This window comes from Corylus avellana, chromosome 1 (genome assembly GCF_965113065.1).
Source record: "Corylus avellana chromosome 1, dhCorAvel1.hap1.2, whole genome shotgun sequence".
Lineage (NCBI taxonomy): Eukaryota > Viridiplantae > Streptophyta > Magnoliopsida > Fagales > Betulaceae > Corylus > Corylus avellana.
In genome coordinates, this window is record NC_142490.1 from 1,964,527 (window position 1) to 1,977,318 (window position 12,792).

At 34.1% G+C, this 12,792-nt stretch overlaps 1 protein-coding gene across 1 annotated transcript; it reads left to right on the forward strand.

Moving 5' to 3' along the window:
* Positions 1–2,863: 2,863 nt before the first annotated feature.
* On the forward strand, positions 2,864–5,591 carry LOC132170760 (S-adenosyl-methionine 4-1-methyl-2-pyrrolidinyl-3-oxobutanic acid methyltransferase). Its single transcript, XM_059581857.2, has 4 exons — positions 2,864–2,982; positions 3,750–4,154; positions 4,259–4,513; positions 4,955–5,591. The coding sequence occupies exons 1-4, from the start codon at positions 2,908–2,910 to the stop codon at positions 5,312–5,314; spliced, it is 1,095 nt and encodes a 364-aa protein (XP_059437840.2). The 5' UTR covers positions 2,864–2,907; the 3' UTR covers positions 5,315–5,591.
* The last annotated feature ends 7,201 nt before the right edge of the window (positions 5,592–12,792 follow it).

Genomic DNA, 12,792 nt, shown 5'->3' on the forward strand with positions numbered 1-12,792 from the left:
TTTAGCTTTCAATTCCCGGCCGGAGGTCCCTTCTTTGCTTTCAACGTCAAACTCGGCGATTACCAATTATCTACCAATTCTTTGTCCTGGCCTTTTCTTTTCCCATATTCTTTACGCAACCCTGTTGCATGATACACGAGAAAATGACAGAATTATACAAGAGGGACATATATATAACGCGTGGCGCATCACCAATTCACCATATGTATTAACGTTGTTATAAGGTTCTTTGATTATTTCTCTATCCTGGTGTATGACTGGAACGAGCGAGGTAATGTGATGACATCACTTGTATGAGGTTTGCAAAGCTACTCTGCGTGACGAAATTGGCTTTCAATTTTTTGGACAATGTCCTATAATAAGGATAAAGTTTTTCTTAATTAATTAGTTGAGTTTGAAAAGTTTCAACCCAATCTATCAAATTAATGTGTCCAAAATGCATATTTTCATTCAAAAAAAAATGTCATTTATAGTAACCATATCTGTTGGGGGAAAAAATATCCTTAATGAGACCCACTCCATTTTACGCCTATTTATAATATGCCATCACTCACTCACCTAATGACACATATGCATTTCACTTTGACTCTCTTAAATAGAAGAATAGATGACAAGAAGGAGTCCTCTCTCCTTTCTGTAGACAAAATGTCTCCAGCAGAGACCTAAGGACACACGTTTTGAATCTTTCAGTCTTACAACCCTCATCTCTCTTTCTCGCACATCTTTCTCTTGACCATCACTCACTTTTATTTTTCGCATACTTCACTCAATATACACGTTATCTCTTGTATCAAAAAATAAAGATGTTAACTTAAATATCGGAGAGTCTTCAATTTCAACTGAAAATTCTTTAATCTTGTTTTTGTTTTATAGTAACATCGTTGCCGTATATTAGGTTATTTACAGCTTACCCATTAAGAAAATTGCTGAGTAACAAATTCTTGGACTGAAAAATATTCCATCAATATCCAGGTGCCTTTTTAAATAGAAGGATCTAGTCAAATAAAGAGACTGTATTTTATGGAATCTAACTACCGGATCCCTACTGGTCGTTTTTTAATGGTGAATTTAAAAATGTTGGACGGTGATGTTTTTTTAAAAAATCTAGTTAAAGTTTGATACGTAACGTACGGTGAAAACAATAAGTCTACTTTTTTTTATCGGCGGGAAGTCTTTCTTTAATTTCAACCACAAAAAAATGCACGAGAGAAAGATTTTTCTAAACATTATTTCAGTGTAACTGTATGCGTGTAACACATGTATACGGAACTGAATTATGCGACCGCAGATATTAATCTTTTTTGTCCACTTGGTTCTATATCAAAGAAGTTTCGACATTTGGTCCCTCCTCTGTTGAAACCTAGTCCGTCATTGCTGAGCACTGAAAATGGACGCTGAGGAATTTTTTAGCCATACGCGTTCACATACTGCCGAAGGTCACACTGGATGATGGTACCGGAGGCACATTTCACGTTTTGTGCGGGTCCCACACCTAAATATCATTTTCTAGCTATCTTATTTCTCATGTTCTATTTATTAAATGATTGATCGAGATTCGAGTGATTGAAGTTATTATTTTTTATAATTCTAAATTTCTAGAATAAATACTAATTTAATTTGACGTCTTAAGGTTGAATTCATTTAAATTAACGTGTTCATATTTCACTTATTAAACAAAAATTTAAGGAGTAATTACATTTTCTCCCCCATGAAATACAATGCATTTTCACTTTATCCCATGAACTACCAATTGTGATACTCGATCATCATGAACTACTATTTTGTGTTCGAAACCCCCATTATGTTAGTTAAAGGCGTTAATTCAGACGGTCAAAGTGACAATATGTTATAGTTCATGTAGGTAAAGTGACGATGCGTTATAGTTCATGAAGGCAAAGTGAAGGGTAGATCATCTGAGTTAACGCCGTTGATTGACGGAATGAGCCTTTGACCGACGAAAGAAGAGTTTTTGGTACAAAATGATAATTCATGAGAAGATAATGCCACAACATTGTAGTTAATGAGAGAAAAAAGTAAGGGAAAAGTACACTTTACCCCCCCAAAGTTTGTGGTGATTTTCAATTTGACCACTAATATTTTAATTTTTGCAATGCACCCCCGCAAACTTGCAAATTTTTTTTCAATTCGACCAATTTCATCCAAAATTCCCATATTGCCCCTAATTTATTTATTATTTAAAAAATAAAAATAAACAAATAAACAAATATATACGGCCACCCCTTTGGCCATCTGGCCATTTTTGCAACCCAAATTTTTTTTTTTCTTATAAAAAATAAAAAAGTAAAAAAATTAGGGGCAATATGAGAATTTTTGGATGAAATTGGTCGAATTGAAAAAAAAAATTGCAAGTTTGAGGGGGTGCATTGCAAAAATTGAAACATTTGTGGTCAAATTAAAAATCACCCCAAACTTTAAGAGAGTAAAGTGTAATTTTTTCAAAAAGTAATTACCCCAAAATTTAAACATCTTCGTACCTAATTAACTATCCATTGTCCAATACCAACAAGTGTTATCAATTATACCGAGAAGAAAAAAAAAATGCTATTTTAATTATTTTTTATGCACGCCGGCGTAAATTGTTGCATTACCCCTTCCACAATTATTTTTTATTCTATTTTTTTCAAATTTATTGGGCAACAAAAAAAAAAAAACAAAATAATCGTGTCCACTAGTAGGGTACCTCTCGCTCTGACACAAGCAAAGATACCCCCAACTAAGAGAGAGAGAGAGAGTAAAATAATCGTGTGTCTGTGACCACTAGTTCTTTGGAAAAGGCTTGCCATCTTCGATTATAAATAGGGCACCTCTCCCTCAACCCAATCAGCTCAAACTCACACAGCAACCCAGCTATACACAAGAGAGAGAGAGAGAGAGAGAGAGAGAGAGATGGAAGTTGTTCAAGTGCTTCACATGAATGGAGGAATGGGAGACACCAGTTACGCAAGCAACTCCCTAGTTCAGGTAAACTCAGCAACCCGCTAGCTCCCGCTAACGTTTACAAACTTAACGCAGGGTTCAAGTCAGGCCAATGCCATGTAAAAATATGTGTTAAATCTTTTGGAATTTTGTGCCAAATGTTACGGTTTTTCTTGCCTTTTATTGGTGTTTTGTCCTGATTCTACTTGATCCGTAATATTATTTCACTTCTGCAGAGAAGAATATCACGCTACTTTTTGAATATGTGAATTTAGAAGTACACGTACTCGTTATTGCGTTAGTCATCTCACAGAACTCAGAAGCAATAATAACGCGTCCGTAGGTTGCTTATATACGATCACTTGAGCCTGTTATTCACGCTGACAAGATATATAGCCCAGAAAAAAAGGTCTCACTGTATATATAACCTAGTTTTGCAAGTGACTCTTTTTTTTATATATCTTGCAAGTGACAAGATATATAAAGCCATTGGGTCTCCTTCGTTATTATTTATTACCATTTCTCAACAAAATTAACCTTAAAATATTTTAACTTTTTTAGTTTTTATATCATTCATCTTTTATATTTATTCAAATAAAAAAATTACTACAAAACAAAATTTTTCACTTTTTTTATACAAAATATTCTTACTTTTTTCTCTTACATACAGCCACTTCTTAAGTCCACTCCTTTGTCTTACTGTTTTTGCAATCGGGACAAATAATTTAATAGAATATATATAATCATTAATTAAACCGTTATTGCTATTTCATATGCAAGAATTAACTCATTAAAATTCTTTGTTTGGACAGCAAAAAGTAATATCTATGACCAAGCCCATCGCCGAGGAAGCTATAAGCAATCTCTACTGCAGCAGCTCGCCAAGCAGCCTAGCCATCGCAGACTTGGGTTGTTCTTCCGGACCAAACACATTTTTCGTGGTTTCTGAACTTATCGAGGTGGTCGACAAGCTTTGCCGGAACCTAGGCCGTCAATCACCTGAATATCAAGTGTTCTTGAACGACCTTCCAGGGAACGACTTCAACTCCATTTTCAAGTCGTTGCCAAGCTTCCTGAAAAAAATGAGCCAGCAACTGGGGCCTGGCTCTGGTCCCTGTTTCTTCTCCGGAGTTCCTGGTTCTTTCTACGGCAGGCTTTTTCCCACCAAGAGCCTGCATTTTGTCCATTCTTCCTATGGCCTCCAATGGTTATCTCAGGTTAACAAATCTTGTAAACAGAATAAACAGAAAATAATTTTAAATTTTTTAATACAATTAATATATGTACGTAGACATTAATGTTACTGTTGATCGATCACTAGGTTCCTGAAGCGTTGGAGAGTAATAAAGGGAACATTTACATGGCATCCACAAGCCCGCCAGGAGTACTTCGGGCATACTACGGGCAATTTCAAAAAGATTTTTCAATGTTTTTGAAGTGTCGTGCAGAGGAGTTGGTGACGGGAGGGCGAATGGTTTTAACATTTCTGGGGAGAAGCAGTGAAGATCCATCTAGCAAAGAGTGTTGTTACATTTGGGAGCTTTTGGCCTTGGCACTCAATGACATGGTCTCCGAGGTAACCCTACAGCACTTAATTAATCCATGAAAATTAATATACCGGGACTCACTATATAGGGATTTCTTAAAATATATATTAACATCAAAAAATTCTCATTTTTTTTTTTTCACTTTTTATATTATATAATTCTTTTTTTTTTATTTAAAAATTTAAATAAAGAAAATCATTACAAAACTAAACTTGTTTTGCTTTTCAATACAAAAAATTTAAAATTTTATACCAGATTAATCCATGTAAATTACGGTAACAAAAGCAAAAAGAATTACCAAACACAACACTTTTTGTCTGTGCGGGGCAAAATTAAGCCGGTACGTGTCCCATTTGATATATACCCAGCTTGCTTCTCTGCCCACACAATGAGCTATCCATACTTCACTGTACTCCATCAATATGTATATATTGTGCTAAAGCATACGTTGTATGTATACAATATTATAGGGCCTCATAGAAGAAGAAAAAATACATTCCTTCAATATTCCTCAATACACGCCATCCCCATCAGAAGTGAAATCTGAAGTTGTAAAAGAAGGATCCTTTTCTACTGATCGTCTGGAGGTGTCTGAAGTCAACTGGAATGCGTACGACAGTGGATTCAGCTCGTCGGATGCATTTTCTGACGGTGGATACAATGTTGCAAAGTGTATGAGAGCTGTGGCTGAACCCTTGCTTATTAGTCATTTTGGAGATGCAATCATTGAAGAGGTTTTTCGCAGGTACAAAGAAATTCTTTCTGATCGCCTTTCCAAAGAGAAGACTCAGTTTATCAATGTGACCATTTCCTTGACAAAAAGAGGATGATCATGATCAAGACAATAAATAAATCTTCATGATCTCACTTTCATGGAGAGTCAAAGGAAAATATCATGAAGTTATAAGGTTATTAATTAATATATAATGTTAGTCGAATTAGGGTGTTTTCATCGAATGAAACGCTCCGGTATGGCTGACTAATAATAGCGTGTGGTAGTTCAAGCTGTTGTTGTTTTTTTAGTTTCTTCCGAAGTGTTGTAATAAATTATCTTTTAGTGCTACCTTTTTTAATGTACTAAAATTGTGTGTGAAAAATTGACTTGGATTGTTCTCATCGACGCCTATTGAGCACATTTTCTCCATGGAGAAAGCCCAGAACGACCATTCCCATGGAAACTAATTGTTAATTATTTAAACATGTCGCGTCAAGATTAAAAAAATTAACCAAATTAATTAAATAAGCTCAACCCATGTTGAGGCATATAGGATTCATATACCTATCTCGACAAGACAATCCCTTCCCCTGTTTTCTCGTCATCTGATTAAAAAAAGAAAAACTCGTTCGACAAGACAACAACGTACCTGACCCATCTCAAGTTGCCAACCTTATAAAATCTAGAGGTGCTACATTTTTGTTTGAGTTTTTATTTATTTATTTATTTTTCTCTTTTTTCCCGTTTTGATCAAACAAACTTCTCAATAAGAGTTTTTTCAATATTAATTAACTTTGTTTAATTTTGACAGCATGAATACCTTTGATACTGTGTCCAATTTTTTGTTAAGATTAACTACATAATTATTTAAAAAATTGGTTAAAGTTACAATTAAAAAACTCCCTAAAGCTATTTATATAATACAATCTACTTTTAGTAAAAAATCAATAAGAACTTTTGTTTTTTTTTTTATTCAAACGAGGGAAAGCGGGTTACAAGGAATTGAAGAATGGATACTCTAACAATAAAGCTCAAATGAAAATAAAGTACATAAACAGAAATAAATACTAAGCAATAATTTCATCCATGATTTCAAATGAACCATTAATAAGTCGGACCTTTTTAAGGGCCACACAAGATGGTAGCAAATGACAAAAAGAACTCGATGAGAAATTTCAAGTGATAAAAACAACAATTGCAGTTCAATAATTATTGTAAGAAAGATACCGCAAAAAATCAAAAAGAAGCCATTGAAGGACCAACACCACATAATAGCCCACCAAAAAAACAAAAAATACAGCATACAATTTCTTTATAGTATATATACTCATTTAATATAAAACTAATTTCTTAAAATATCTCTTACAAAATAAAAAATAAATCACACTTCTTAAAATATCAAAAATTATTCAAAATTTAAATTAATTTAATTAATATTCTAACCTCTATTCAATGATTTCAAATTCACTCGATGATAGTTGAAATGGCCCTTTGATTTGAATATTAATTAATATTGTAACTTCTATTCAATGCACGTTCGTCAGATAATGTCCTCCCATGCTCACTATTCACAATCACAACTTTTTCACGATTTTCCATGTATGGCAAGAATCGGCTTGCGGAAAAGTACAATATGCTATAAAGTACAATATATATTCACTAAATCATTTTAAAGATTTTTGACATAAAATCATTTTCAAGATAAGATAATATCTAGAAGACAACGTTTTCTTGGCCAAAACTATATCTTCGAGATAATTGATCAAATTCTTCATTTTCTATATATATAAATAAATAAGAGGTATAAATTCTGCCGTCATTTTAAAATAATAAATATAATCTATTGTTAATAATATTATTAGGAAAAAAATCTAAATTCGTCTATGTAGTTTGACCTTGTGACAAAAAAATCCATTGATTTTAAAATGAGCTTATAAATTCATGTAGTATGCATGTATAACAAAATAATCCCTATGTGCAAATTTGGACCATCATTCCAATCCAATAAAATCCTTACCTTCAAATAAAAAATTGTAAAAAAAAAAAAAAAAAAAAAAAAAAACGAGTGAGATTTATTTTAACCATATTTCACTCACGACTATATGACTCACACACAAGCCTCACGGTTGATCCCTCCTCCACCGCAGTTCACCAGGTTCCAACCTCCCCCAGTCGCTTTCAGCCTTAGATCGACCCCCTTTTTGAAGTTTTTGGTTTGATTTTTTTTTTTTGTTGAAATCAGATCTAGAATTTTCAGGAAGTTCCATCATCTCACGCTCCATCCCATCGTGATCCAGGGTCTCTTCTCTTCCTTTTGCCACCAGCCGTGTCTCCTTTCGGCAAGCACGCGCCCGCGAGTAGATCTTACTCACTGTAGCGTGTCCCACATGCACCGCTGCATGTCCAACCTTTTGCAGCGCGTTCTGCCTACCACCGTCTGCTGCTGCTTATGCATATCTACTATGGTGGTCCCCATCCCCCGACGCCATGGTGCGTGGTCTTCACGTGCCGGATCACTCCACATTCCTCCGCCATGCCCACCATTGGGGTGATTGTGCTGTTTTTACTGTTTTATGTATTTGATATTTTTTGTACTTAATGTTGGTTTTTGCTGTATTTACTATTTTTTGTGGGTTATAATCTCCCTGTATTGAAGTTGTTTGATCTTACAGGGGAGATTTTAGATGCGGGTAGTCGTCCTTCATCGGCTTCAATTCGGTTTTCTGCAGTGCCAGCCTTGCAACAACCATTTAATGGTGGTTGTTGCTTTTACAGCAACGGACTCTTCATTGATTTCTTTTGCAAACCACCTTGTGTGGCCCTAAAAAATGCATGGCTTGTTTATAGTTCTTTTGAAACTATCGACAAAACCATTGCTTGTTGTCTGGTCATTTTGGACCAAATCCAAAATTTATTATTGCATTTACCATTTGGGCTTCATTGCCGGGTTGCCCACTCCTTTTTAATTGTTTTATTCTATAATCCGCTTTTCCTTATTTGATTTGATTTAAAATAAAAAATAAAAAATAAAAAGCCTGATTCTTCTACACACAGACTCAAACAACTTTTGCAAGCTGTTAAGCATTGTGTGCAGTTATCCCTGAATAACACCATATTGCACGCATATATTGACAGTCTGGGCTTTATCTCTTTATCACAAAAGCGGAAAGAAAAAACAAAAAAAGAAACAGATTCTTCTGTTCCCTTTCCTAAAAAGAAGTGGAGAAAAAAAAAAGCCTTCTGCTGGCACAGACGACTTAATTCGCTTTATAATCAATCAGAGATATTGCAATAATGTAATGTAAAGTAAATATATATAAAGAATGAACTTTTCAGAATAATATAGAATAATAATAAAGGTAATATTATCATATTATGCTGAGATATTCAGACACAAATATAACAATAAAGTCATAAAGACATCCCATATTTTAGGCCCACAAATTACAGTTGGACCATATACCCGTTTTATGGAAAACCCTTGTACATTAACCAACGAGGGACGGATACAAACCGGTTTAATAAGACGAAAAGTGTTTTAAATCATATGAAAGACACATATGAGTTTTAAATGAATTTAAGGTGTTAAATTTCAACTTGTTTTTAAAATATTCTTCTTCTAATTAACCTAATCTCTCATTCAAGCCATCATCTCTTCTTCTAAGCTAATTTCTCTCTCAAACCAGGCAGTTGCAGAAGAAAAAAAATCAAATCCATTAATAAAAATCAAAGCTTGAAAAACTCCACAAAGTTTGTTTTTTGTTTTTTTTTTAAATTTTTTTTTTTTTTTAATATTTCCAAAGAAAAAAAAAAAAAGGGAAAACAAAAGAATAACCCACTAATCAAGTTTCCACGTACAACTTGTAAGAGTGGAGAAGCAATTATTGAATTTTGAAGGCCATAAAATCAAGCTTTATAGTAACGTTACCTAGCAAAAGACAAATATATGGAAACCAAAAAAACCTATGAACCAATTTGAGATACGTGCAAGCAAAAAGCAAATGACCCTTTTTTCCTTTATGGATCATTTATGCTCATGGTATATTAGGCCATTGAATTTTTTTAATTTTTTTTTTCCTCATTTAATATAACAGAGTGATGGCCAAAGAATCAAATATAGAGGTGCATAGTTTCAATCAAATATGGCTTCATGACATGAATTTATTTATATATCTATAGCAAACTTTCCCTACAAATATTCCATATTTTCACTGTAGATGATTGATGTTGGTGAAAGATGTGTATTGGACAATGTATCGAATGAACAAGAACCTCCTTATGGAAGCCAAAGCAAATCAAACATTCCAAATATGGAATTTGTTGAAGTACCAAAAAGTTATATAAAATTTGATTGTGATGATAGTGTATGCATATGATTTCTACAAAGATTATGCTCACCGAATAGGCTTTAGTGTTAAGAAACATTTAGTGAAGCGAGCAAATTCAATAATTGTTAAAAGAAGAGACATTTTGTTGCTTAGAAGAGGGTAAACGTGTATTTGACAAATGACGAAAAGAAGCATCGGTTCATCTTGTGGTTTCACGTGTAGGGTGTTTTAGCACAAATAACTTGTTAACTTCAAAATAATTATTTGTTAGAAATTGTTTCCTTTCACGAGCAACATAATCACGAGTTTGCACATTCTCCAATGAAACACATTTTAAGATCATCATGACATATTACATCTGCATAGAAAGTTGTTGCAAATGATACTGAGAAGGGAATAACTTCCATTCGGTCAAGGCAAAAAGGGAGGGTTTTCTGCCCACCACTCATAAGTTGACACCTCATCTTAGCACACAAATTCAAAATGAGAACAAAACACCATATTATTCCTCCCACATTCACCTGCCGCCCAACTCCGCCTGACGCCGCCACCCTGAAAACGCCGCTTCCACCCCTTAGGGGTGGCGCGTAGCCACCTCAGCCAGATCTGGGGTGGCCAGCGAGCCACCCCGTGGCCATGGGGTGGCCGCGCAGACCACACCGTGGCCTGGGGGTGACCGACGCGTCCACCCCGTGGCTGGGGTTGCTCGCCGGCCACCCAGCTCCTCCCCTTGTGGCTGCTCACGTGGCCTAGCTCCTCCCCTTTGGCTGCTCTCATGTGTTTTGTTCCCACTTTAATTTTTTGCATTTTTTTCTTGTATTGGTGACGTGTCACGTGTTGATTGGTGGGCAACAAACCCATGGTTTTTGCCAATACCGTATAACAGCAGCTCTCTACTAAGAAGCCTGTAATATCAATGAAACAAATTACATACAGTATAATATTTGTTGAGCATGCATGCTAGAGGTAGTGAAAATCTTGATTTTTGGGATGTTGGCTATAGAAATTTCGTACAATATAAGAGGATGGCTTTGAAGAAAGGTGATGGTTGCACTCTGATGGAGTATTTTTCATGTCATAAGATGCAATTAGATATTCATTTTATTTTTATTCAATACAACTCGACGACAATGAACTTATCATGAACATTTTTGGACAAATACTATATCAATGGTTGATTATAAACACTTTAGTGATGTGATATGCTTTGACACAACTTATAGTACAAATAAGACAGGTCGACCTTGTGCACCATTCATTGGGGTTAATCATCACTAACAAATAATTATCTTTGGTGCAACATTACTTTACGATGAAGCTATAAAGTCATTTAAGTAGCTATTTATAATTTTTATAAGTGCAAGGTCAAGGAAGCAGCCAACAACTATACTTACAAATCAATATGCTGCAATGGCCAAAGCAATATATAAGGTATTTCCCTAATCACATTATCGTTTATGTACGTATATGATATATTTATCAAAATGTTGCCAAGCATCCGAGTTATGTATATGATTTTGGCCATTGTGTATATAATTATGAAGATGAAGATGAATGGCCACTTGTGATTGTTAATTTTGCCATGCTGAAATCAAATGATAAAAATTACAATCAAACAAACAGACAAACAGAGTTCTCCTTAACAAAAAATTGGAAAACTTAAAAAAAAAAAACAAAAAACATAAAGGCATGGTAATTAACGAAGACAGACATTCAAAGAAATTAAAAAAAAAAAAAAAAGCATCTGATCTAGAGGAAGAGAAAGTGGACTCCTTCATAATAATAATAATAATAAAATAATAAAATAAAAGGACTCCTTCGACATCCCTTAATAATCATATACAGCATCTCCATCATAAATAAAATCCGTGGTTCTGAAAGAAGGATCATTTGCCATTGATTCCTGTAAGTTTCTGATCAAGTCAACTGGGATGCATGTGAGAGTAAATATAGCCCGTCCAATTCATTTGCTTATTAGTCCCTTGACAAGTCCTCTCTGTGGCCGATGGGCTTGCTTCCTTGAGCCGACTTGGGCTCCTGATATTCCCGCTGGCTCGGGCGGTCATAAGCTGGGCCCGCGGCCCAGCGTTTAATGTGGTCATTTTCAGGTACATCGTTCTATATCAAGCAAACGTCAGGGCATCAAACATTAATTCGTGTAATGTTGTTGTTCCACAAGACCTAGACGGTACTATAAACTAGCTATATATTCTCCCTAAGCATCTCCAGTAGCATTTGGTATTTTACACAGTGAAAAAGTATAATTTTTTACTTTAGCTATTGTTTTTTCACTACACATTCTAATAGATTCTCTATTTCATTCTCTACTTGGTTTAAAATATTATTTCTCATTCTTTTTTTTTTATTATATTATTGCCAACACTTAATTAAAGGGAAAAACAAACACATATATAGAAATCATTCATAAAAATAAAAATAAACACATATGAGGAACATTCATCTCACATGCATGTACTAATTCTTAAAATTAATAACAAAAATAATTTTTTTTCATCCAACTACAATTGATTTGTTTCCATCCGTGTGTTTCTATGCAATAATTTTTTTTTTTTTTTTTTTTTTTTTTTGCATTAAATTTTTGCATCTAACTACAATTGATTTGTTTCCATCCATGTGTTTCCATGAAATAAATTTTTTCTGCATCAATTTTTTTCATCAAACTTTGTGAAGAAATTTTGTGAGCCAAAGAGATAAATTTTGTGTTTGAGAGAGAGACGTAGCAAATGTGAAGATGTGTTCAGAAGAAATAAAAGATGTTAGGTCAAAAGAAGCGAAATAAAGAAATAATAAACAATATTTTATTCATTTAGTGTGCTACAGTGCATAGCTTCAAATTGCTATTCATGGTAGCAATGTAACTATTCTAACTAATGGCAAGCTACTCTGTTGGAGCTAAAAAAAGAGTAATAATAGCTAAATATAGCTAATATTGGTCTTTTAGCTAAGCTGGAGATGCTTAATCAATTTTTCAAAATATTTTACAAAAATAAATTATTGTAAAGTGAGGTGGCACAACATAATTAAGAAGAAGAGAATCTAAAATTTAAAAAAATTATTCATGTTGTGTCACATCACTCTGTAAGAGTTTTATTTTTTGAAAAAATATTGTATAAGCCAAGCATTTTTCTTATTTGTATCACTTCAAATTATTGACATTATGTTATTTTTTTCATGCACAAATCAAAGATTGAGATCCGGTAGGTATTGCACCGTATTTGGGTCCTTTAATCGTGACAACAAATTG